Source organism: Furipterus horrens, unplaced genomic scaffold, assembly GCF_987537825.1.
Source record: "Furipterus horrens unplaced genomic scaffold, mFurHor1.1.pri manual_scaffold_11, whole genome shotgun sequence".
In the NCBI taxonomy this organism is placed as follows: domain Eukaryota; kingdom Metazoa; phylum Chordata; class Mammalia; order Chiroptera; family Furipteridae; genus Furipterus; species Furipterus horrens.
In genome coordinates this window covers 80,922,939-80,949,330 of record NW_028327181.1, presented here as the reverse complement: position 1 = coordinate 80,949,330, position 26,392 = coordinate 80,922,939, and the positions used below count along the sequence as shown (strand labels likewise).

Below are 26,392 nucleotides of genomic sequence, written 5' to 3'. Positions count from 1 at the left end.
GGATTGCACCAATGCCGATTTCCTGGTTTGATATTGTACCATAGTTACACAAGGTGATGCCATTAGGGGAAGTTGAGTGAAGGATATAAGAAGAGCACCTTCCCCCCCAGCCCCATACATTTATCTGCAACTTCCTGTGAATCTAATAATTTTAAAATAAAAGTTTGTTTATGATGAGAACATTTAAGATTTACTGTCTTTCAAAATAAGTCAGGCTCAAAGTCAGCATGACCAGTCATAGAAGCCACGCAACGAAAACATTCTTTTCCATTTCTGCGCATTCAGAGAGTAACTAACGGTATTTGTTCTCTGTGTTTTCAGAACCTTCATTTCATTGTATGCCTTTGTTTTCTTCTTTGACAGAGCTGATCTCGTGGCTGGATCATCTCCCCCAACCTCTTCTTAACCCCAGAATGGTGGTGATGGTGTATGTTTTAAAAAATTCTCTCCCTCTCTTTTTCTCTCATTAAAACTTCATAGCCCCAAATAAAAATGCTGTGGCCTCTTGCCTTCTGCCTGCCCCATCCTGCCTCCATTTTGCGATGGGACGCACAGCCATTGGGTACCTTAAACGTAACTTACTCATTTCATGTCCCAAGCTTTATTGCAGCATCCCTAAGACTGAGCATTCAGTCGCTTAGGAGTGTCTTGAGATTCTAAGAAATCCTAGGGCCTTCTCTTGTATCTTTTCTGTGGTGAGTAACCTTGTATTCAGGGAGAAGAGAGGAAGAGAAACGGAGACCCATCAATTACACAGAACTGTCCTTTAGAAAGCCTGAGTGTTCATTTATCCTTCTCCCCAGGGAGGCGGGGAAGCCAAACTTAATCATTACCAATAATGTTCAATAATACAAAATGCCAACACAACAGTACTTTTGAATAGCGACAGAGACCTGTAATGTGACTTTGGCACAACATTAAAGCCACGAGACCTCCTGTTTATATCTTCTTAGAACAAATCACTTCCCCTTGGACTCATGGAAAGCCTCAAAGCTAATGACAAAAGACAGTCATTTCCTACTTAAACGGAGAGAAAACAAAGACAGACCTCTAAGTTCCCTGAATGGATAACCAATCGATTTTATAGAACAAATTCCCTTCTTAACTGGGCCCTTCACTCTCTATAGAGTACTCAGGGCTTGATATCAAGTGTGATCACCATGTTCTATAGTAAGGAGCGGCCAGGGTAACACATACCTTATTCATTTTTGGGAGAGAAGATACTTTGTTGTATTTCTGATATAGCGTCTTGAATTCTTGAAGGAAAAAACAATCAGAAAGGTTTATGTCAAAGCCAAGGTGCTGGTGCGAAAGTTGAACTTCTAAATTCTATGGATGGCTAGGAAAGTACAGTACTACCAACTAAAGCCATGGAGTGGAGGTTTTAAAAATACTGCAAGTGGCTTTTCTTTTTCTTATTGAAGGCTCATTCCTAAATGAAGCATATTAACCACATTCTGGATCCTATACCCTCCACCATCTTGCTTGGACATTCAGCCTTTCTGAATGAGCTGAAGGGTGAGAGAAGATGCTACCAGATCTTTTTCTGAACCTGATGCATAATGGCTTTGCTACCAAGGAGATGCCCTTAGCTCCTGGATGGTTTGCTTTGGGTGTTGTGGTTTTATTTTGTTTGTTTGTTTGTTTTTTACTGATTATTGTATGTCTCATGATCTAACCCTCAGCCACTTATGGGTCCCTCCTGAGATTGACCCTACTCTGAACACAGAAAAACTCTATCTGTGCACAGGAATGGTCCAGAGTCCCCACGTGCCTGCCAGTCCATCTCAGATGACCTGCGGTCATAGTGGGGTTTGCGATCACCAAGCCTCTTCAGAATGCCCTGGTTTTCCATGGTGATTCTCACTAGGTCCCGGTTCCTTGTTTCTCTGTTTAGGCTGAAAAAAAAAAAAAAGAAAGAAAAAAAAAATCCCACAAAACCCTGAGAAGAGAGGGAAGTAAAATCCTCCTCCTGGATGGGAATGCGGGCGATGAAGTCATGAAGTTATAAACCCAGGCTGTCGAAGCACAGGGCGCAAACTGCCCCGCTGAGCGGGGGCCGGCATGCCTCCCGAACCAGACTGCTCTCTGGGAAATGTGCACGGCAACGGCAGGTGTCGATCAGTGGTTCTCAGTCCCACTGTTCACTAGAAGCTTCTGCTTCATTGTTCTGGGGTGTAGCTCGTAAAAAGTGGCATTTTATAAAAGTCGTTCAGGTATTATGTGAAACAAGAATTGAGAATGTCTGATTTCTGTGATGAGGGAAGGTCTTGCCTATGGATAAATCTCAAATGGCTGGTAATGAGTTTTGCTTCACCTCACTTCCCTCAGCTTTCAAATCAATTTCAGATATATGAGGATACAGTAAAGGCATCTTGACACTCCCCCCACCCCACCCCCACACACATACTTCTTTCCCTTGCATACACTTCTGCAGCCCTGGCCACATTGCATTTTTACATGAATGTCTCTCCTATCAGGCCTGAGTTCTTTGAGGTTAGGAAATGTATATCTTATTTGATCTCTGTATTCCCACTGCTGAACACATAGTAGCTCAGGAAATATTTGTGGAATCAATTCTTAAGAATCCTGTGTGATAGTCCAGCTATGTTCACCATTTTACAAAAGTATACAGTGCTTTCCTGTGACAAACTGACTAGGACTCTATAATCAGTCTCTCAGATTATACAAAAAGCTCTTTAACACCAGGAAAGTTCTCCGTTTTTGGTCATTTTCATCCTCCTTAACATGGTCTTTTTGGTTATCCCTCAAGATAACTTCCCTTAAGTATTCCTCCCGCTCAGGAGAAGCTTGCACTAAAAGTTAACCAGGGGAAAGCCATTTCCGACTTTCCAAAAATGACATGAAGAGAAAAAAAACACTACCTCTTGGAAAAGTATTCGTTCCAGCAGTCCACCTTGGCAGGGCCGCGATGGGCATCGGCAATTTTCTGACACAGTTGCTTGTTTTCATACTCGATTTTGTCGATTCTCTTTTGTTCACCCTGGTGAGAAAACCCACCCGCCCCGGTGACACCATCACTACATTATGCTCTGGCACACATAGTTTTCTGGGATTGTGGGAAAGGGCAAACTGGGGGCCACTGTGGGGACTGGGAGCAGAACTGAAGAAACCCGGGGTAATGTGTAAGGAAAGGAGGACCATGAAGGAATCTTCTGGTTTGGGAGGATATTCAGAAGACTCTGGGAAACTGAGCCTCTTCAGGACATAGATAAAAATCGATAAGGTACAGCTGCAGATGGTGAGGACAAATACCTGTAGTTTGCTCAGTTTTAAAATGTGATGTGTGTGCGCCACTGGAGGTTTGGTGTCAACAGCAGGTTTCACTAGAGAAAGATAAAAGGGAGCAATTTTATGTCATAGGTGACCTCTTAGCAGTCTCAGAAAACCTCATGTTCTAGACAATGACCCTGATTAATAAACATTAGGATTTTGAATTCTGACCTGAATCTAGTTCAGGAATTTTTGTTTAATTTCTCAAAGTGATGTCTTTGAAGAATTTCAGGCAGGAGTAAAAGAATGGTAAAGGTTAAAAGAAGTAAAATTTACAGAGATATGTTTCCTTTGAAGCCATGGAAGGGCCTCTCTCCCACCCTTTCCCAGTAGGATTAGAGTGTCTACTGTGTACTGAAGTCCTATCCTCTTTCTAGCTTCCTTTGGCTTTAAAAGGTTTAAATAAGCATTTCTATCAAATGAACTCCCTGGTGGAAGATGCCACTGATACTAATGTCCTCTTGACCCAGCTCAGCAGATAAGGCCACATCATCACAAAGTTATACTGTTCTGGTTTACTCCCAATATCTCTAAGGTGAGCCTTTCCTGAACCCCTAATGGCAGTGCCCAACCCAAACTGCCCACATACCTATTTCTATTCTATTCTTGTGAGATATATAGTGGCCAAAGTCCAGCTTTTTCTTGAAGGTTGTGCTCTGCCTATGATTAGAGACGATTACAGGGTAGGCTAGGTAATCCAGGGAATTGTTCATCTTCTCTTCCTAGTCTTACTTCAGAAATGAGGCAACTAGGCTCCTCTTTGAGGTACTTAGCTGTCCCCATGATGGGTTGTCATAGTTACCCAGTTGTGACATCAAGGACAGGTCTCAGGGAAGGAGGAGCAGAAGCAGAGCATACCTGCTTGTCCCTGGGCTTGTCTTTTGAAAGCTAACCTAGGCCCACGTCAAGATGAAGGGCAATGAACTTGGAAGCATTCTCACCTGCCTGGAATGCAGATGCCACCAATATGTGCTGTGTGTGTGTGTGTGTGTGTGTGTGTGTGTGTGTGTGTGTGTGTGTGTAGAAAGCCATAACTTGGGCTATAAGCTAAGTAGTCTCCACAGCAACGGTTCCCCTAGAAGTGTGAGACCATAAGCTTTCCAGGGACATGAACGATGATCTGAATGGTAATCTGATCCAATTTCTTCACTTGGCAAGTGAGGAAACCAAAGTCCAAAGCAGCAGTGAACCTGCTCAAGATCCAAGTTAGTGGCAGAGCTGGGTTCAGGTTGTGGGTTTCATGAATTCCCAGGACCACATTTGCTTTTTGGAGGGGTGGGTGAATCTGCCGTTTCCATGACAATGGGGTAGGATGGACTGCCTTTTGCTCCTAAGATCTCAGTAAATGATGAGCTGCTGACACTCTGCCAAGGAGACAGATTCATCTCCACGGTAGCACAGGGTGTGGCACCCAGGTGCTCCACACATTTGCCGATAGATGGGGAGAATAACACCTATTCAGTGCTCACTATTAATGCTGGGCTCTTTCCTTAAATGTGACATTTACTCTTCCAAACAGCCCTAGGAGTTAGGAACTAATACTATCATCCCTCCATCCTCCACCCCCACCCCCCATTTTGCCCTCCGGTGAACAGGCTCAGAGAATTCCCCAGGGTCAGAATGCCAAGCCTGGTTGCACAGAACCCAAGCCTTTGAGCACCAGGCTGACTCATAATGAATGTTGAAAGAAATGTGCCCCAGAGCAGAGGCGGATTAAGGTCGGCTGAAGCCCTGGACGCGAAAGAAAACATTGGGCCCCTTAAAAAAAAAGAGAGACAGGGAAAATAGAAATATTTATTTATACGCACAGAAAACTTATTTTTAAAACCGTAAATGAAACAAGTACATATCCACAAACTAATTTACATCCCTGCGTATTTGCGTATATCGTAAGTCTGCACCGCAGGAGAACCTTTGTAAGTACAAAGTAGCAAATACGATTCTATTGCTCCAGTGAGTGGTAGCGCAGCCGCGCGGGGCCTATGCAGCGTAGTATGTGTATAGTATGCTGCATAGTAATGAAAATAAGCAAATATAAACATACTATCAGGCTTTACTGCTGATTGTAAACTTGTACGTAATTAAAATTCCACATATGAAACCAAACTTTGTGCCATTAGAAAAAAGTATAAAGTTGGGGTTTTGCGGGGCCCTTCGGAGGTCGGGGCCCAGGGCGCGCGCCCGGTGCGCCCGCCGTTAAATCCGCCTCTGTCCCAGAGTCAGGCTTCTCAAACTTGAACCTTTCTAGGGCCTGTAAAATGCACATTGTCATCCAGAGGGCCTGAGCTGGGGCAGAGATTCTTTTTGACACGCTCCGGGGTGATGCCAATGCTGCTGGGTCGCAGCAGGAAGAGTCAGAGCTCACAAGAAGAACCCCAGTGTCCCTGTAATCTGAAAAAAATAAGCGACATTCGGGTGCACCCCAGTCAATAGGAACATTTATTGTGCCCTACATGTGGTCCGATAAAGTTACTACGCTTCTCAGTATGTAATGATACAGGAAATGCCTTAACTAGGGGTGGGATAGGACCCCCACCCTCACTGCCGAAACTCGACATTGGTGGCATTTCCGCCCCTGGAGACAGGCACGAAGGTCTTGTGAACGTTCGTTCGCTCGGCGCCGGACAGCGCGCGTACTTCCTGGGAATAAAGAGCGCGTGGCCACCCGTGCTCCGCCGCTCCCAGCGCCCGGCGGACCCGCCTCCGGGGCGGGGCGGGGCGGATACGGGCTCGGGAGCCCCCGCCCAGCTGACCGGGCTGCTCTCGCCTCGCTGGTTGCCGCTCCGGCGTGCAGGGCCCGGCCGCCGCCATGTCTGGCCCGTACGAGCTCTCGGTGCAGGATCTCAACGACCTGCTCTCGGACAGCAGCGGCTGCTACAGTCTCCCGAGCCAGCCCTGCAACGAGGTCACCCCCAGGATCTACGTGGGCAACGCGTGAGTCGCAGCTCCGGAGCTGCCCTCCCCGGGACGTACCGCTCACCCGGGAGCTGGGGAGGGGGCTTCGGCAGCTGCTGGTTGGGGGGAGCCGGGGCGTGGTCACCCCTCCCTAGGTGAAGCGGGGACTGGGCAGGGGCTGGAGTCGCCGCCCACGCCTGCGCGCGGGGGGCGGAGGGGCTGGTCTCCGCCTCGTCCCCGCGTGGTCCTTCCCTTCCGGGGGTGCACTAAAGCTTGGAGGCCGCTCGGCCAGACCCACGTCCACCCGCTGCTGCCAACCTCTAGGAACTCGGCCTTGGGCGGGTTAGGGGCTACGACGTTCACTAAACAGGTGGCCCTGTGTCGCCCCGCCGGTCTCCGGCCCATGCGTCATGTGACAGCTGCCTGGTTCTGCAGTGAGGTCACCGCGGAATGTCTGCCTTCGCTGCCATGGCAACTGGCTGACGTCACAATTCGGGCGTGTAACTTTTCCCGTCTGGGCAAGTTCAGATCTGGGAATCGAAACACCCCAAATGAGGGGGCAGAGAGGTGGGCCAGGGTTTCCTCAATCCCTCTCCCGCTTTCCATATGGGGTTTGATTTGTATAGATTCGAGAATGATCCAACGATAAACCTCACAAGGACCTGAGCCATCCCTTAGGAAAGGCTCCCACTTTCTCCGTACCAGGAAATGCATTATTTATCACTTATGAGTCTTAACAAGTTGGTTTTCCCGTTTTCTGTTAGTTGAATTACTACAGCAAGGAATTCTCAGCAGCAGGAGAGAAGCATTGTTAACCATTCTGAGAGGTGCTGGAAATACCAGGCGAATCTAAAGAATCCATTACCAAGCCTATAAAGCCTTAGGAGGGCTCAGGTTGGACTTGCATAAGGGGCCTGGAGGGCCCAGTTGCCATTGCTTTGAGATCCACAGGCTGGGCACAGGGACTGCATTTTAGAAAGCCAGAACTACCCTCCTCGTTTTACACAGGAAGAGATTACAGTAGTGGCAACCAAGCAAGTGTTGAGAGATTGTGAGGTCAGGTCAATGTCTTGCTCATGTCTGTATCCCCTGGTCCTGGACTAGGACCTGATGCTTACTCTGCCAAGGACTGCCACAGAAATGTGGGTCATCTTGGAGCTAGAAGGGGTCCAGAAGGGAACTGTCTCATTCATTCCTTCATTCATTCACTATATTGAGTACCTACGTATCAGGCAGTGTACAATGTTCATTCATAGTAATGATGGTAAATTAATTGAATGTTGAATTGTATTAGGGATGGGAGAGATGAATGGTAGTGACTCTCCAAAGTTATTTTATTGTTTGTTTGTTTTTTTAAATGAGCCACTGCTTTACCATTGCATTCAGTGTCGTGAGTAGGGATAGATAAAATGGGGTCCCAGGGTCTCAGCCAAAGGCCTTAGTAATTGCAAAGTTCTGAGGATAACCCCCTCTCCAGCCGACCAAGCAGCAAGCGGCCATGGCTCCCTTTGAAAACCATGATCTCTTGGGCAGTTTAGCACATTCAGCTGTCACCATTTCCAAGTGGAAACTAAGATTGTGAACATGTGGTGGTAGCCAGCCAGAGTGGCAAGTGGTGACGGTCGCTGTAGAAAAGGCATTCTTGCCCTCTAAGCAAATTGACCTTGATTTAGCCAGGGGTGTGTGTAGTGCCCAGCAGGGAGGATTGACTGAGTATGTAGTGCTCCCCAACCCATCAGGAGCCCCTTAACAAAATCAGGGCTCCCAAGGCAGAGAGGAGCCTGGATGAGCCACATTTTCTGAGTGTTGGGATTTGCAGGGACGTGGGCATGAGAGGCAGAGTGAGGGCGTAGACAGAGCAGCGTGGTTGGTGTTGGGAGAAAGGAGGCCTCCTCCCACCTACGTCTTCCGCTCAGCAGCCCATGTGACCACATGCACACCCTTCCCTGTCCTATCAGGCCAGAGTTTAAGCTCTGTCCTTCCTTCCTCACAGGGCTGACACTGTGACAGGCAAACGAGATCATGTAGGACAAGGCGTTCTGTAACGTCTAAACGGCTGTTTGAATTGGGATGTTGTTGTGAGATGAAATAAAGGAGCCCTTTGACTATTCAGATCAAATGTTTTGTAACTCCTGTAGTTCGGTTGGGGCCAGTGCTCCCAATGTGTTTACTCACCCAAGAGAGCGTCAGCAATGTGGCTAGGGGACTGGCAGGAGGGATCCCTCTGGGGGATGGAAGGGGACTGCTGTACTTTATAATCCAAGAAAGGGGGCTGCTGATTTCATTCCTCTTCACTGATTTACCACATATTTATTCAGCACCTACTCTGTGCCAGGTACCATACCAGGTGCTGGGCGTACAGACCTGAAGCAAATAGGGTTCCTCCATCACAGAGCTCATAGCCTGGGTGTTAAACAAATGAACACAATCAAGTGTTAGAATAGTAGCACTCAGTGTCTGGCTCTGTCTATAGAATAGCTCATTTAACACTCACAAATCCCAGGGGTTAGGTACTGTTACTGTTCTTGTTTTACAGATAGGGAAACCGAGTCACAGAAAGGCTAAATGACTTGTTTAACATTGGCCTTGCTGGCAAATGGCAGGGCTGGATTCAGACTCAGGTGGTCTGGCTCCGGAGCCCATTCTTAGCCACTTGGCTATACCACTACCACAGTATAGGGAGCATGATGCCAAGTGGAATGGAGGAAATCAGGAAATATTGCAAAGGGTGTGAAAAATGAGAGGGTGCATGTCCACGGAGAAGGGCATTCTGGCCAGAGGGAACAGCTCAGGCATGAAACTGCCCAGTCTATTTGGGGCAGCTGCTGGTAACTAGATATAGCTGGGGTGAGAAACAAGGGTCAGGAGATGGGGAGAAGCTCTGGTCTGGGCCGGAGCATGGAGGGTTTGTCACTTTGCCAAGAGGCATAGAATCTGCTCCATCTTCCTCCCCCTCAGGTTGCCAGCTGGTCAGTTAAGCATCCCTTGCTGCTGTCCCCTGTCCAGGTCTGTGGCTCAAGACATCCCCAAGCTGCAGAAACTGGGCATCACCCACGTCCTGAACGCTGCTGAGGGCAGGTCCTTCATGCACGTCAACACCAGTGCCAACTTCTACAAGGACTCTGGCATCACCTACCTGGGCATCAAGGCCAATGACACGCAGGAGTTCAACCTGAGCGCCTACTTTGAAAGGGCTGCAGACTTCATTGACCAGGCCTTGGCTCAAAAGAATGGTAAGGGACCCGCCATCCAGGAAGCAGGGGGCGGCAGCTTTGACTGGACTTTTTCTTGGAACACCCGTTGTTCCCTCTCTCCTCTGGTGAATGACAGTTTTAAGTCTCTCTGGCTGCCTCTCCAGGGCCCTCACATTATACAAGATGTACAGCCTGGCACACAGTGGCAGCCTTGGGGTTCTTGTGTTTGATTTGACTTTGAGGGTTCATTTCCAGTCCACTTGCAATTCAAAGAACTTCAGTAATGACATTTATTTAAGGAGTGCTGAGGTGAAGGAGCTTCAGGCTGCTTGATGCAACAGCTCAATGAGGGCATCAGACCAGGTACTCTCCCTCTCTCTCCTGCCACCTCAGTGTTGGGCACCCCCTTGACGGTCCCAAGATGGCTGTAGCTTTCTGGTTACCACCTCCCAATAGTATAAAACGCAGCAAAAGATGCAACAGCCAGCTCTTCCTCGTGTTTCTCTCTCTTTTTTTTTTTTCTTTTAGGATTTATTTATTTATTTATGTGTTTATTTTTAGAGGCAGGTGGTGGGGAGGAGAAAGAGAGGGAGAGAAACATCACTGTGTGGTTGCCTCTCACACGGCCCCAGCTGAGTACCTGACGTGCAACCTAGTCATGTGCCCTGACTGGGAATCGAACCAGCGACACTTGGTTCGCAGGCCGACGCTCAATCCACTGAGCCACAGCAGCCAGGGCTTGTTTCTCTCATTTTTTTAAGAGCAAGTAAAACATTCCCTGGAGGAATTTCCCTCACATTGCACTGGCTAAGTTGGGTGATATGAGTACCTGGCAGGGGTACTGGGGCAGCCATAATTGGCTTAGGCTGGGGTAGGGAGTGGTCAGCAAACTACAGCCCACAGCTAAATCTGCCACTCAGCTTTTTAAATGCTTCCTGCAGCTCCCGAACATAAGGTAAGATGGAAGCAGACCTGCTGAGGTCCTGGTAGCCAGGCAAGGCATTCTGGAGAGAAATCCTAGAAGGCCACAGGGCAGACATCGCTGAGCGGGCTTGGCCATTTGCCCTTTCTACTTTCAGTTTGTTCCTCTCAGCAGCTGCCTTTACCTTCATGCTGCCTCCAGCCTCTTCCTTCCTCCCCACCCCAAACCTACCTAGGAAGTAACCTCCATTGAGGTGTGATCAGCTCTGTCTCCTGGATACTAGCCTGTCTCTGCTACGCCAGCAGCCTCTCCACTGAAGTGATTTCCAGGGAACAGAGTTTATTAGACCCTGGTTATTTCACATTCGGGGCCCAGGAGGAAAGTTTTATTGCCCGGGAAATCTGCAGACTTGACTGTCAGCCCTTTTGTGGTCCTTCATGGTCTCATACGTGTCTCTGCCCTCCACTCCAGCTGTTCTGAGCTCCTTTTTAATTTTTTTATTTATTTTATTTTTTTGTATGTATTTATTTTTAGAGAGAGGGGAAGGAAGGGAGAAAGAGAGGGAGAGAAACATCAATGTGTGGTTGTCTCTCGCGTGCCCCCAAATGGGGGCCTGGCCCACACCCTAGGCATGTGCCATGACCAGAAATCAAACCATCGACCCTTCAGTTCTCAGGCTGGTGCTCAGTCCATTGAGCCACACCAGCTCCTTTATAGATGAGGATGAGGGTCCCAGTAGGGGGATGGATGTTGCTCTTATATACTGGTTGGTCATCATTCAGGGAACTTAGAGCTCTTTGACTTTGTTTCCTCCTTTCATACAACTAGGAACATAGCCTGACTTTTTGTGACCTCCTGCCTCCTAGGCTAGGTCATCAGTCTGGAAAGCTCTTCCTGCCTCTCCCGAAGCTGCCCTCTGGCAAACCCCACTGGGAGCTTTAGCATTGGGCCTACTGTCCTCTTGTGCATGAAGCCAGCCCTCAGGCTGCGTCCATTGTGTCTCTTGTCTGTCTCCTTAGCACCTGATGTAGCATTGGGCACATAGCAGGGATACTTTAAGTGATTACCGAATGAGTGACAAAAATGAATTCTGGGGCTCTAATGCCAAGTGTAAATACTTCTAAGATTGATTGGCGAAGTGAATCAACAGAAATTCGCTGGCCTTCACAGTGTGTAGGGTTAAGGGGGCCAGGGGCCTATCACTTTGGAGAGCTGGGGGGGCAGCCTGGGGCACTCAGGAGGGAGCAGTCACTTCTAGTCTTGGTGATCAAGGGAGGCTTCATGGAGGAGGTGGCATTTGGGTGGTGCCTGGAAGATGGTCTTTGAACCCTCCCCTTCCCCACTGGCTCTGTGAGCCCTGGGTGTGCTGAGTGCGGTCTAGGCAGTGAGGCAGCTGCTCTGCAGAGGGTCCCACGGCCAGGGCAGGGGCAGGGAAAGCCACACTGAGTGCCTTGGGTACGCTGGCCAGGGAGTGAATGGGCAAGGAAGTGGAGGACTTCCCCTTCCTGCTTTGGGAGGCCCTGGGAAGACAGAGTTGTGTTTTGGGAGTAGAATGATGGAAACAGAAGAGGGAGAGGAGATGATGTCATATGGAGGCCAGATGCTGAAGGTCCTCATGGGCCATTTGGGGAGCCACGAGATGGTGTTTTTGTTTGTTTGTGTGTTTGATTTTTTGTTTTGGTTTGTTTTTGTGTTTGACATTCATGTTCCTTTTATTTTTTAACTGCTTTGTTGATGTATAACTGACATTTAATAAACTACACATAGTACAATTTGGCAAGTTTTGGACATATGTATACACTTGTGAAATTATCACCATAACCAAGATAGTGAGCATATCCATCACCCCCAAATTTTCCTCTGTCCCTTTGTGACCCCTCCCATCTGCCCCCTCTCCCTTCCATTCCTAAGCAACCACTGATCTGCTTTCTATCACTGGACACTGGAACGTCAGTAGAGTTTTATATGACTGGAATTACCAGTATGCATGCCTTTTTGGTCTGGCCTTCTTCCCTCAGCATAGTTACCTTGCCTTTCATCCATGTTGCATCCATGTTGTTGCATGTATCAATAGTTCATTCTTTTTAATGCTGAATAGTATTTAGTCATATGGATGTACCACAATTTATTTATCCATTCACCTGTTGATGGACATTTGGGTTGTTACCATGTTTTGCTTTGGATTGAAATACAAGATTCATATAGAGAACTGGCTGGATGACAAGTGTGTAAATCAGTGCACTGCACACGCTCATGTACCAGCCCCCAGATTAAGAAACAAAACAACCAGCACCCCAGAAAGCCTAGTCTCAAATCCCTCTGCTCCTCTTTATCACTACCCAGACTTCTGACAGCATAGATCAGTTTGCCTGCTCTCCTACTCTGTGGAATCATGTACATCCCACTGGTGTGTTTCATCTGTGTTGTTTCTGATAACTTGTAGATTGTACATTCTTGTTATTTATCTATTCTGCCGTTTGATGAGCCTTTGGAGCCTCCAGATTGGGACTATTAGGAGTGGTGCTGCCTAGAAACATTCTGACGCATGCCTGTTAGTGTACATGCGTGTGCATTCCTGCTGGGCGTGTATCTGGGATGGAATTGCTGGGCCGCAGGGGACGCGTGGGTTTAGCTTGAGTAGATACTGCATCACAGTTACCCAGGGTAACTGAGTGGTGTGCCAAGTTGCAGCCCCTCCTCAGCCACATGTCAAAGTCCTGGCTGCTTCACGTCCTCGCTGACACTTTGTGTTTTTTGTTTTTCTCTTTTTAGCCCTTCTGATGGGTACAGAATGGCCTTGCATTTTACTTGTCATTTGCATTTGCTGGAAGAGTTTTGGCTAGAGCCATGCTGTGATTGGATGGCACCAGTTCACTGTGTCACCCCGTTTCTTCCAGGCCGTGTTCTTGTCCACTGCCGTGAAGGTTACAGCCGCTCCCCAACTCTGGTTATTGCATACCTCATGATGCGTCAGAAGATGGATGTCAAGTCTGCGCTGAGCATCGTGAGGCAGAACCGTGAGATCGGCCCCAACGATGGTTTCCTGGCCCAGCTCTGCCAGCTCAATGACAGACTAGCCAAGGAGGGGAAATTGAAACTCTAGGGTACCCCACTGCCTCTCCTCTAGAGGTTGGACAGGAGAGGCCCTGGTTGAGGTGTCCCAAACTGCCATCTTTAGGAAACACAATGTACCCTGCTCCCAGCATCACCAGGCACTTACCCACAAATCTGTCCCAACACAGCCCTGGGCCACTTTTCCCCTGGGGAGCATATAAAGAAGCTGGCGAAGGAGGACATTCTTGCTCCCTGGTGTGTCCTGTGCCTGAAGTTTATGATGTCCGCTCCCTGGGGTGGGGCCGCAGAGGGGGAAGACCTGTAACATGCATGCTTCTGGATGATCCAGGCAGCCGGTCTGTGGACGTGGAAGGCCTGAGACACTCACAGGGGGCCCTCCTGGTCTGCCCTGCTCTTGATCCCTGGGTCCTCTCCTGAGTGGGGACCACAGCACCTCAAGCCTTGTAAAGGAGCTCTGCAAACTTGGGCCCCTTCCTCCCCCCAGGTCTGTCTCCCACGTCTCTCACAGCCACCCCCACCCTGCTCATAGGCAGAGACACACTGAGGTCTGAAGCCAGCAGGGTAGCCATTGGTCGTCAGTGGGTGGAAATTCCCACGAAGAGACTACATTTTAACTATTTCCTTAGGACTAAAGATATCTACACAACGCAGCCCTCAGGTGGGCAAACAGATTCCCATGGAGGTCTCTGGAACCAGTCCTTCCTAAGGTGTGAACCTTTGGAAGGCTTGAGTTCTGAATCCACTGGAATATTTCCCTGGGACTGCTCTTGTCACTTGGTTTGTTAGAAGAGCGATGCCTTGGGCATGGTGTATTTGACTTTTTTAGAAAACAGGTTGTTGAAGTCCAGCCTATTTAAAAACCCCACCATTTGGAGAATTACAAGGGTTTTGTCCTGAATTATAGTGTTGGCAAGCCCAAGCCACTCGTGCTAACTGCTTTTTGTCTCAGTTGTTGCTATTCCAAGATCAGGAGGAGGAAGTTGGCCAATTACAGCGTGTATGTGGGGGTGTGTGTGTGTGGGGGGGGTCTCACAAACACAGCCAGAGGACAGATGAGCAGGGAGATGAACAGTCCCAGGCTCACACCCTGCCCACTGACAGGTATTTCTTATGGCTCTCTGGAACCAGAAAAAATCCTGGACCCTTGGGAGCAAAAATGACTCAGCCAGGCAGAAATGAAACATGATGGAACGTCCAAATGGAGACTTTATTGGTGGTAGAGCAAACAAACAAACAAAAAGAAACCACTTTTTTTAGAATAATGTTGGAATGCACTAGCTCACACATGTATGCACACATTTGTCAGAATATGGAATATTATTCTCAACAGTCTTGTTAGGACTTTGCATGATTGTTGTCATGGAAAATGATACAATTTTGTCATCTGCAGGTTCCCTAATGGCAGAGAGGTAGTTCTCTGCCATGCCCCCAATGCCTAGCACGTAGGTGTCTGAAAAAAGTTTGTGGAATTAAACCTTTTTTTAATTTTTGAGCACCAAATATATGTAGGGCGTTGTTCTGGTGGGTGTATCAAGCTCCCAGAATCTGGAGTTTGTGGTAGGAACACTTGCAAGGATTTGCAAAGGAGTCTTACCCAAAATGAAATATCAGGGACTTTTGTTGAATATTTAAAATTGTTTTGAATTTAACTTCAGTCAGTGTTAACATGTTGAAGTGCAGAATGTGCCTTTTTCAGTTGACCAGGAGCTCTGGGCCAGGATAGGGAGAAGTGAGCGTGCCTTTGGACTCACTCAGGTGTGACGGACTCTGTCTCAGCAGGGCCATTGCTGTGCAGCCCAGACAGCCCCTTTTCTCTGTGACCACAGCAGCCTGGAACAAATTAGGATCTGTCTTCTTTTTCAGGTACTGGCTGCCCAGATAGAGCCACCTACGTGAAATGGCCATTCTCCAAACTCTGTACCTCACAGTTTTCAGATAACCTTCCCACTTAATCTCACTTGATCCTCGCAATAACCCTAGCTGGTAGATATTCATATATTGTTACCTTAGAAAAAAAAAGGAGCTGGGGCTCAGATTGATGAAGGGCATGAGCCCCAGGGTTGCCCAGCTTGAGGCAGAGCTGAGGCAATATTTCAGGTTTGCTGCTTCCTGAAGCTGAATTCTTTCTCTCATACCACAGTTCTCCGCAAGAAACGAGCCCCCCTGGGAGTGTCCGTCCGTCCAGGTGCGACTGCACCTGCCCATGACCCAGCCCATGTGCACAAGGGCCACTTAGCTTTGTGGACAGAGTACAGTGATTTAAGCTGTGGTGCCAAGGGACGTCTGGATGAAGGTGGGATGGAGTTGGCACAAGCCCATTCCTGCTCCGGGAAAGGGGAGTAAAAGATTGGGTTACAACATGCGGCTCTTCCAGGAAGCACATAGCACCCCTAAATCGCAGCTTTCTGCTCCACTTCTGGAAGAGGCTCAGGATATGGGTCTGGGGCGCCCCTCCCAGGCCCAGGCAGTGGTCACCCCACAAGATAGCCACAGCTCCTTAGGAGCTCTGGAAGGCCTGCTTGTGGGGGTGTGAGGGAGAAAAGGTAAGTGAGAGAATTTCTGCCTTTACTTTGGGACTACTTTTATGCTGATAACTTGGGATTTCTTGATAGTCTGTAGCCTCAGAAACCCCATATTTACTTCACAAGATTTAGCTCCTAGTTCTTTGAGTAAATAAATTCTATTGTGCTGGAGTCAACATATGCCCAACACTGAGTGGAAGCTGTTTCTGGACAGCTTTTTAGTGCTGGGAAGTGATGGACTAGGAACTCAGGGCACCCTCACTCCCTCCCCTGACCTGATGCCTTTCCGTGACTAGCAAACCCCTCTATTCTAAAGCAGTATACATACCACAGGCTGGTCTGTTCCCCTGTCACTCTGAGTTATCTGGAGAGCAGAAATCGCCATCTACCAAACAAGGCCTCTAAGGTCTCTGGCTCTGACACTGTGGGGTTCTTTTAAGAATCCCCACTTGGAATTGAACACCACCTGGAAATTAGAGGGTCTGCAATTATATGATGGCAGGCAGGTGGCGCTGTGTTCCACACTGGTGGTGATGGATGATTCGAAAAGGAATGTTGGTGCCTTTTGTGTCACAAGTTAATGTTAAGATGCTAATGTTTTAATCAAAATAAGCACTCTTATAATAAAGATATAAGCTTTTCTCACAGGAAATTTTCTGTCATAAAATCGGTGTTAAGTATCACTGAAGAGCCAACAGTGATGGTCCTTCCAAGTCAAGATTTTATCCTGATTGGAAATAGAGGCCATCTCCGGTTGCGGCAGTAGATTGGTTGGAAGCTTAACTTACCTCCTGTCAGCTTTTAGGGTAATTTGATGGTGAAAGTGTGAATTTTCTGCACAGAAAAAGGGGAAAGTATTAAGTTTTTTTAAAAAAAAATAAGTTTAATGTCTGTTATATCACAAATCAGTGTTAAAATACTAATTCTGTAACCAAAATAAATGTCCTATATTACCAAGAAATGGTCTTGTTTTAGTTCTTATCACAGTTGGTTGCTTTTATGCTTATATTCTGTTTGCTTTTTTTCTTTTTAAAAGAATCATCTAAAAATTAGACCTCCTGAGCTAGTCATAGGTTCCATGATGATTACATTTATATAGTAGATATTTGTTGAACATCCCTCCAGTACCAGAAATTTCATGTGTTAAGAAATCTTTTTATTTATTTATTATCTTTTTTTAATCCATGCCTGAGGATATACTTTGAGAAGGAGCGAGAGAGAGAGAAACATCAATTGGTTGCCTCTCATATGTGCCCTGATGGGATTGAATCTGCAACCTAGATATGTGCCCTGACCAGGAATCAAACCCACACACTTTTGGTGCCTGGGACAAGGTTCTAACCAACCAAGCCACGTGGCCTGGTCTTATTTATTTAACTTCATTGAAGTGTAACTGACTGGAATATTCTTTAGTAAAGTGGCCCACCCCAGTTAAGGAAGGTAAGACTTACAGTCCTAAGAAAGCAGGGGGCTAGGGTGACAGTCTCAAGGTGGGCTCACATGGAGATGACTGGGTAGCATTTTAAGATTTGTTATTCTGCAAATGGGAAGGCCCAAAACATATCTCTGCCCCTAAATGCTTTAAATCCCATCATTAGCATTATCTCCCCTATGAGAAGCACTACCTTTTTTCCTCTGAATAAAAAACCCAGAGTTGGGTACCTTTCTCTCAGACAAAGTCTGGGCAGGAAAAGAGCTTCTCTAGTCTCCAGTTCCCCATAACATGAGGCACTTAGACGAATTCATTATTTGTCGGACCTCTGTGGCAACATAATCTTTATATTTTAACACAAAATCTTAAGGCAGAGCACTAAGATATAAAACTGGTAAAAATGTTTTTAAAGTATAATTTTAAAACATTTTAATTAAAAAGGTAATTTGGTATATGCACAGTAATGAATTTAAACAATAAAAAGTAAATCTTCTACACCAGACCTTCAATTCTGTTTCTGGAGAGGAAGCCTCTATTAAGTATGTCCTTCTAGAAAAATCCCATGCATTTGTAAGTACACACATAGGTATGCATGCCTGCATATAGATATCCTTTTTCTTGTGAATGGGAAAGGTTCTGCACTTTGCCTTTTTTGCTTAATCTATTTTACCCATTGTTTCTTAAAGGCCCATTCGTTTTAATAGCTACATAGCATTCTATTGAGTATGGATGTACTATAGATACTTGTATAATGTCGGGATGTGATATCTGTATACTCTTATTTTAAAGGTCCAGGCTGCTTTAATGAGCACAGAATGTTGAAATGAGACTTATAGATGACAATTGCTGTTTTTATGATACATCTTCTTGTATCCTGTTAATTTCTGTCTGTTGTGGTGGCACAGTGCCAAGTACATTCCAAAACTCAGAGCTAAGGAGGAGTGTCCTGTGTTCACTCATGTAATTTTATGGGAGTGGACGTGCCCAATCCTAGTTTTTAGAAAGATAGTCTCTGAGTTATGACCTTCTGAATTGAGGACCCATTTTATAAGTTCAAGTACACAGCAATTCAACTTCTGAGTGTATGCTAAAATGAGTTGACCTGGGTGGGCTCCAGTTCATTAGAAGTGGGTACTTCTAATGTTTTAATTATATTTTTAAATCACTAAAATGTATATATATTTAAAACCATGAGACACCCCAGTGGAAGCTCGGGGTTTTGAGATACCTAGTTTGAAAGCCCATACACTGAAGGTCCTTCTGGTTCAACGTTCCCAGCATTTAGAGCACTTGGGCAGCCACCCTGTGAGGAAGGAGGGAAAAAAGAAGAAGAAAGGAGATGTTGCAAAGGAGAAGGAAGAGTGGAGGGCTGTGCAACTGGGTTCTGAAGGAGGAAGAGTCTCCAAATACACAGGGTGCTAAAGAGCCTCTCTTTGGTCAAACTAGTTATTCTCCTGTGAACTCTTCTACAACTAGGCCTTGACTTTCAGGCTTGCATATTTGTCACTGTATTGTCCAGCTTTAGCAAGAATCCCCCTAAGTCATTTAGCCAGCATTCCCCATCCTCCTTATCTGACCACCCTCAATATCTCATTGGCTTCCTCATCCTTCGCCATCCCTCAGATGAAGTTTGATCACACTGATCAGCCTTCAGCAAGAGTCCCCCTTACCCCTGATGTAATGTTTCTTCCACTGACTACCCCCCAAGCCCCTGCAATCAATATGTCAAATCCTAGCCCTCTAGTACCTCCAAATGGGACCTTATTTGGAAGTAGGGTCATTGCAGATGTAATTAGTCAAGATGAGGTCATTAGAGTGGGCCCTAATCCAATACGACTGATGTCCTTAGAAAAAGGGGAAATTAGGACATAGCCACGCACACAGGGAGAACACCGTGAGAAGATGAAGGCGTGGACTGGGGATAAAGCTTCTCGACAGGCCAAGGAAAGCCGAAGATTCTAGCAAGGCACTAGCAGCTGGGGAGAGGCATAGTGCAGACTTCCTTACCTCCCCCCGCCTGCCCCACCCAGAAGGAACTGACCTGCCAACTCTGATCTCACAGTTCCACCCTCCAGAACTGTGAGACAATACATTTCTGTTGTTCAAGCCACGCTGTGTGTGATACCTTGCTTGTTTCAGCAGCCCTAGGAAACTAATGCGCATGCCCACTTATAAGTCGCTAGCAGGACTGGGGTCCTTGCTGGGCTTTTCTGGAGAACAACCCTGCAATATGCAGCAAACTGTTCACCCTCTTAGACCAGCATTCACTTCTGGAAATAATCCTAAAGTTAAAAAAAAAAAGAAAAGAAGAAAAGTTGCTTGTGGAATACTACTTGATAATAAAAAAGAATAAATTGTTGAAACATGTAATAGCTAGGATGAATCTCCACGGAATTATGCTGAGTGAAAAAAGCTAATCCTAAAAGGTTACATACCGGTTGATTTCTTTATATAATATTTCTGAAATGACAAAATTATAGAAATGTAGAACAGATTAGTGGTACTATGTATTAGGAATGAAGATGGAGGTCATGAGAGGAGAGTTGTAAAAGGACAATTAGTGGAATCTTTGTGGCCACAGAGTTGTTCTTTATCTTAGCTGTGTGGTGGATACTCGACCCTTATATGATAAAATTTCATAGAACCAAAGACATACACAAGTAAAATCTGGGGAAATCTGAATAAGATTGGTGAATTGTATTAATGTCAATATATTAGTTTTGATATTGTACTATAGTTTTGCAAGATGTTACTGTTGAGAAAAACTGGGTACATGGACTTGTCTCTATTATTCCTTATAAGTGTGTCTAAATTTACAATTACCCCAAAATACAAAATTAAAAAAAAAAAAAAAGAAACTACTTTGTATGGAATGTTCATAGCATCCCTACTGAGGATAGAGGAACATTGGACATAACCCAAACTACCCACAACAGAAGTCAGACAAGACCCTTGGGATTTACCTCGGGGCGCATTGTCTAGCTCTGAACAACGACAAGCTTGTGGGCTGGGTAAACATAAAGTTGAATGAACGTTAAGTGAAAAAACAAATGGCTTCATAGCAGATCATCTCTGAGCCATTCTGAAGAAAACATGGCTATAAATGGACAAAGAATAATTCAAAAGTTTGGCGATAATTTAGAGATTCAAGTCCACTGGATTCTTCCATCTCTCTCTTTTAAAATATTACTTTCATTTCAAATACAATAATGAAATAAATAAAATCCCGACCTTCGCCATCCTCTAGGAGCTGGCTTATCCTTGCGTGTCCAGCAGGTGGCAGAAGTGTTCCAAGGATGGTCCTCACGCCTCCTTTCACTTGCATGGGCCTGCAGCTTCCAACAGCAGGTGGGGCTCCAGTATCAATCCCACCAACTCACGGACTGCAGGCACCAGGACAGCCCTCTCTGAAGTCCAGGGCAAGAAGGCAGTTGTCTGGCCACAACAGGGTTAATGGTCCACATTCCAGAGCAAGGGAAAAGGAGGCTAGAGGGTCACAGACAGGGGGAGGGGGCATGAAGGACCAGCTTCTCACAACACACAGGCTCTGTTGGGAGAGATAGATCACCCCCAACAATGGCCACAGCTGTTTTTGTCTGCCCTGAAGGAAAGATGAAGGAAGCAGGTATCAGAGAGGGCCCTTCCTGCAGGGGCTTCTGTCTGGCTTGTAAAACTGTCAGAGCAGCTGCATTCATGTGTTGAGTGATGGATGATGGAAAGAAGGAGGGACAGACGGCCACAGATGGACACAGCAACTTACAAGTTGAGGCAGGTGGCAGCAGCCTCGTAGAGGTGCTGCAGGTGGGGCATGCTGATTCATTGCCCAGTGAAAATACCAAGGGGACCTGGGCCACAGCCCTCTTCCCAGGCTCCTTCAGGGCCAGGAGCGGCTGCTGCCTCCTCAATCCATCTGCAATGAAAGCTTCCGCTGGCCCTCCTTTCTTTTCCTGCACCTCAGGTGTGAACCTTCTTCCCCCACGCCTCTGCCCCTCCCAGGCCCCTCATTCTGCTCCAGGGCTGAGGTAGCAATTCCTTTTGGTTTCTCTGTGGCTGGCTGGACCAGGGATGGCTTCATGGAATGCACCCCATGTAATGAGATTTTCCATACAGGACTAAAAGCTGGTTTTAAAAAATGTAATGGGCTGGGAGACCAGGAAAAAAAAAATCAGCACTAAAAATGTTGGCCTTGCTTTTGCTAAGAAAAAGGATTCTGTGCTCTCCACTCCTACCCACAGCCTGACCAGGGAAATAACTGTCTTTAGAACATCAGCCTGCAAGCCACAGTGAGTGTTCTGGCCAAAAAGTACTTGCCACCATGTGCAGGATCTCTGAGGAGCATGAGCTGAGGCTTCCTCCTTGAGCTCCATCACCAGGGCCTGCTAACTTGTTCATCCTGACCTTGTAACCAGAATCCCCGGCCCCCCTTGCCCAAGCGGGTGGTCCTCAGATGCCAAGAGAACCTTTCTTGGCCAGAATAATCAAGACTGAGCCTCGTGGAATTGGGACCAATGAGATTTCTTAAAAATCACCTTTCTGCCTCTGTCTGAGTCTGTGGGGGCCAAATTGACACCTGTAGGGCCATTTGTTGGGGTGACGAATGAACTTGGCCTGAGAAATGAGATTGGCTGGGCTCAGCACTGTGGGGGCCTCAGAGCTGCAGTTTCCTTTGTTAAGCTGGTCCAAAGTTTGTTTTGAGAAAGCCTGAGGGGCCCAGGGAGGTAGAGATGAAGAGCCAGGGCTCATTTTGATATCCGAAAACCACAGCCGCCTGCATGTGGGAGGTGCCAGAGAGCGGGCTTGCCTCACACGCCCCTCTCTCTCTGGGTCACCTGGGAGCACCAGCAGCAATTTGGGAGTTTGCTGTGCTTGAGGAGAAGTCTTTGCAGAGGGCTTACTCTGAGCACACCCTGTTCCCTCCCCCTGGGCTGAGGGAAGCATGGGACCAGCCCTGCCCCAGCCTGTCATTGGCTGGCACAAGGCAGAGGGGGCTTTAAAAAGGCAAACGTGTCTGGGCTGGGGACTGGAGCCTGTGCTACTGGAAGGCCAGGTGCCCTCCTCCGGCTGGCACCATGCAGCTCTCTCTTGCCCTGTGCCTTGTCTGCCTGCTGGTGCATGCAGCCTTCCGTACGGTGGAGACCCAGGGGTGGCAGGCCTTCAAGAACGATGCCACAGAAATCATCCCTGAGCTGGGCGAGTACCCTGAGCCCCCACCAGAAATGGAGAACAACAAGACCATGAACCGGGCGGAGAACGGTGGGAGGCCTCCCCACCACCCCTTTGAGACCAAAGGTATGGGGTGGAAGAGAGTACATTTAGCATAAGGGTCCTCTGGTGGGAGGGTCCCCTTTGGGACATGTTGAAGACTGGGGTAGACTCTCAGGTTCTGTAGCAAAAGGTGGAGGGACTGTCTTGCCTGGAGGCAGGAGAAGGATGGCATGCCAGTCTAGCCCTGGGATCCGAGTGTGGGGGGCTTGAGCTGGCAGGACACTGGCAGAGAGCCTGGGGCAGGATGGGAGTGCTTGGGTACGGCACTGGGACAAGGTCAAGGCCTGGGAAAGGAGAAGGTTTCAAGGAATCCCCTCCTGAGAATTCAGGAGCCAGTTCCAGCTGCCAGCACCACTGGGGTCTATGAGCACCTGAACTCCAGACACTCCAGGTGGGCTGTGCATTACTATATCCCAGGGACCCACCGTGTGGGACCCCCATGAGGCAAACTCCCAGTTTAAAGGTAAAGAAATGGAAGTTCCAGAAGTTAGTCTGGTAGTAAATAGAAAAGCTGAGATTTGAACATAGTTTGATCCAATTCCAAGACAGCCTTGGTGGGGGATTGTGAGTGGGGTCTTGGGGACCAAAAGCCAGAGCAAATCCCCCCAAAGCAGTATGAAAAGGATGGCAGAGAAGCACTGCATCAGATCCCCCTGTCCATGGTCTGCCCAGTGAGATGGCACTTGAATGAAAGTGTAGGCACAGTTTCAGCCTCTGATGTGGGTGGGAGCCGAGCCCGGGAGTCCTGGAGGTCCTGGAGGGGAGGCAGCATCCTCTGTGCGGGGAACAGACACAGGTGTCTACGGAGTCCAGCATCTGTCCTGAGTCCCCACCTCAGATCTAGCCTTGCCTCACTCCTGGGGAGGGAGCCTGACCCTAGTGAAAAGTCAGTGGCCCCAGTGGAGGGCACACCTGGGTTCCTGGTCAGGTCTGCACAGAGAAGCCTCGGGGGTAGTGTGCACAGCTGGCTCTGCAGCTGGCAGGAATGGCTGGGGGCAGGGGCTGGATGACACTTCAGAGTGAGGGCCTCATTGCCCTCCGGCCTTTGTCCAGGTGGGAGAGGAGCCCAATGCCCAAGCTTCTGCATCCCATCCCTCCCTGCCTCACAACCAACTGGGGACATGGGTCTCTGCACAGGGTACCACCAGCGGAGACTGGGGGGACCCTTGAGTCTTCTAACCTGGAGGGCAGATGTGCCCTGCCCCACAACCCCCCAGGAAAGGTCAACTAAGCTCAAGGGATGGGTTGTAGGTGACTCAGGTATGAAGTGTCCACTTTCTTGGGTTCCCATTAGAGGCCACAAGACCCAAGGAAGCCACTTGCTCAAAACAAAGTCACCCTCTGCAGAGGAAGTGCCTGACCTTGGGGCACTATTCTTGGAAAGCCCCAAAGCCTCCTTCCCTAGGCAAATAAACCACTCACACCCACAGCCCTGCAGCCTGGGGGCAGGAGTGAGGACACCAAACCAGCCCAGGAACCAGAAGGCCAGCCACAGGGGGAAGGCAAGCCCCACACCTCCCCTGCTGTGCTTGCTCTCCAGTGCCTGGGGTGGCTGCCTGGCCTTCTCTGCCCCCTCTCTGAATTTGGTCTTAGGACTATTTTTTCATCCCTTTGTGTCAAATGGGAAAGGTCCCTGTGAGGCCCTCAGGTGTGGACAGGTGCTCACATGAGGACCAGCTATTTAAAAAGCTCCTACTCATTTAAGCCCACAGTAGAAGACACCATCAAGGTGACTTCAGGGGACCAAGTCAGGCCTCAGAGCCCAATCTCAACCCGCCCCGCCCCCGGGAAGCAGCCTGTGCTGCCATCAGAGTGCCTGGTACGCAGCAGGTACTTAATGTTTGTGGCAGCTACACCTGTAGTTTTCAGTCAGAGCTTGGTCCCCCTCTGGTAGGGAAGTACTATAGTAAAAAGCAGCCCTTTGTCCCCCATCCCCAGGCCCCCAGCTCAGCTTGGGTACACAGCTTCCACCCATGTGGGAACCAAGAGGTGCTGGGACCCCAGGGATGTGGAGTCAGGAGATCCAGCTCTTCTTTCTGGGCAAGTGCTTTTCCTTCTCTGGGCCTCAGTGCCCTCAAAGATAATGAGGGGGTTGGACATGCTGCCTTTGGTTCCTTTCAAGTCTAATGACTTCTCCTCCTCTCTGCCTTCCCTTCTATCTCTTTCCTCCCAAGCAGCTGCCCTGATTTATTACCTTCAATTAACCCCTACTCCTTTCTCCATCCCCTCACTGTCCCTCCCAAGTGGCTGGAAAAGGAATTTGGGATAAGCCAGAGTCATGCAAATTGTGTGGCTAGTATCAACCTTGCCATGGCCAGGACCTTGTGGCATAGCTATGACTTAAGTCTGGCAAAGAGGTCCCCCTTGGAGAGAAATAATGATAACACACAATAACAGCCAACACTTCCAGATCTTACTGTATGCTCGGTGGTGTTTCCTGCTTTATATATGTAATGAATTAACTCACTGAATCCTCAGGACAAGCCATTTTACAGATAGGACGCACAAAAAGGTTAAGTGGCTTGCCCAAAATCACGCAATAATGGAGCTGGTATTTGAACCGCAGCAAAAAACAAAAACAAACAAACAGAACCTTGGCTCCAAAGTTTTAGGAGGAGTTTTTTCCCACCAGCTAGGCCCTTCCTATTATAGATGCCCATGGGCAAAAAGCAAAGGCCTCTGGAGAGGGGCAGGCTTGGGAAAGGCGAGGTGGTGTGGAGCGAGCCGGCCGGGCGGGGAGGGTTGGTTGGGCCGGGCTGCCGCCCTCACGCGCGCCTCTCTCCGCAGACGTGTCGGAATACAGCTGCCGCGAGCTGCACTTCACCCGCTACGTGACCGACGGGCCCTGCCGCAGCGCCAAGCCGGTCACCGAGCTGGTATGCTCTGGCCAGTGCGGCCCTGCGCGCCTGCTGCCCAACGCTATCGGCCGAGGCAAGTGGTGGCGCCCGAACGGGCCCGACTTCCGCTGCATCCCTGACCGCTACCGCGCGCAGCGGGTGCAGCTGCTGTGTCCCGGCGGCGCGGCGCCGCGCGCGCGCAAGGTGCGCCTGGTGGCCTCGTGCAAGTGCAAGCGCCTCACCCGCTTCCACAACCAGTCGGAGCTCAAAGACTTCGGGCCGGAGGCCGCGCGGCCGCAGAAGGGCCGGAAGCCGCGGCCCCGCGCCCGGGGCGCCAAAGCCAACCAGGCGGAGCTGGAGAACGCCTATTAGAGCCACCTGCCCACCGCGCCTCTCCAGCGGGCGCTTCCGAACCGGGCGCCCGAGGTTTCTGCCCTCTGTGCGCGGTTTGATTGTTTGTATTTCATTTTAAATGCCTGCAACCCAGGGCAGGGGACTCCAACCTGCCTGGCTTCGCAGGAGGTAGCCAGGTCCTGCGGATCCCGGGTGCCAGCAAAGCCCCACTCTCCCCACCCGCCGCCTAGGATTCCCGCAGGGCAGGGAAGGGAGCTGAGAGTCACAGACACTGAGCCATGCAGCCCCGCCTACCGGGGCCGCCTACCTTTGCAGGTCCCACTTCAGAGCAGCGAGAAAAGGAAGCATTTTGCCGCCTCGGGGGTTTTAGGGAGCTGTGGGAAGTGAGAAAAGTCTGGGAACTGGTTTTGAAAGTTGGATAACATTCCTCTGACCGTCGTAAAGCATAGTGCCATTCTGTGCCAAGAGCACAGGACTGGGGTCCGTAGATAGGGTTTCTAGTCCTAGCTCTTCCACGAACTTGCTGAGTGACTTTGGACTACACTCTTCTGTTTCTGAACCTTGACTTTCTAGTTGTAAAGTGCTGGTGGGGAGTGGGTTAG

The 26,392-nt window shown here is 48.5% G+C and overlaps 3 protein-coding genes across 3 annotated transcripts; 2 read left to right on the top strand and 1 right to left on the bottom strand.

The window, feature by feature from the left end:
- Positions 1-587: 587 nt before the first annotated feature.
- Positions 588-4,007, bottom strand: CFAP97D1 (CFAP97 domain containing 1). Its single transcript, XM_090257381.1, is given in 7 exon segments — positions 588-617; positions 619-658; positions 660-707; positions 1,203-1,256; positions 2,886-3,004; positions 3,277-3,347; positions 3,884-4,007. Coding segments are annotated over 7 exon segments (486 nt in total).
- Positions 4,008-6,020: 2,013 nt separating this feature from the next.
- DUSP3 (dual specificity phosphatase 3) lies at positions 6,021-13,408 on the top strand. Its single transcript, XM_090292161.1, has 3 exons — positions 6,021-6,228; positions 9,196-9,422; positions 13,203-13,408. Exons 1-3 carry the CDS (start codon positions 6,104-6,106, stop codon positions 13,406-13,408), a joined length of 558 nt encoding a protein of 185 aa, XP_090148287.1. The 5' UTR covers positions 6,021-6,103.
- Positions 13,409-22,403: 8,995 nt separating this feature from the next.
- Positions 22,404-25,808, top strand: SOST (sclerostin). Its single transcript, XM_090292634.1, has 2 exons — positions 22,404-22,623; positions 25,387-25,808. Exons 1-2 carry the CDS (start codon positions 22,404-22,406, stop codon positions 25,806-25,808), a joined length of 642 nt encoding a protein of 213 aa, XP_090148760.1.
- Positions 25,809-26,392: the final 584 nt, after the last annotated feature.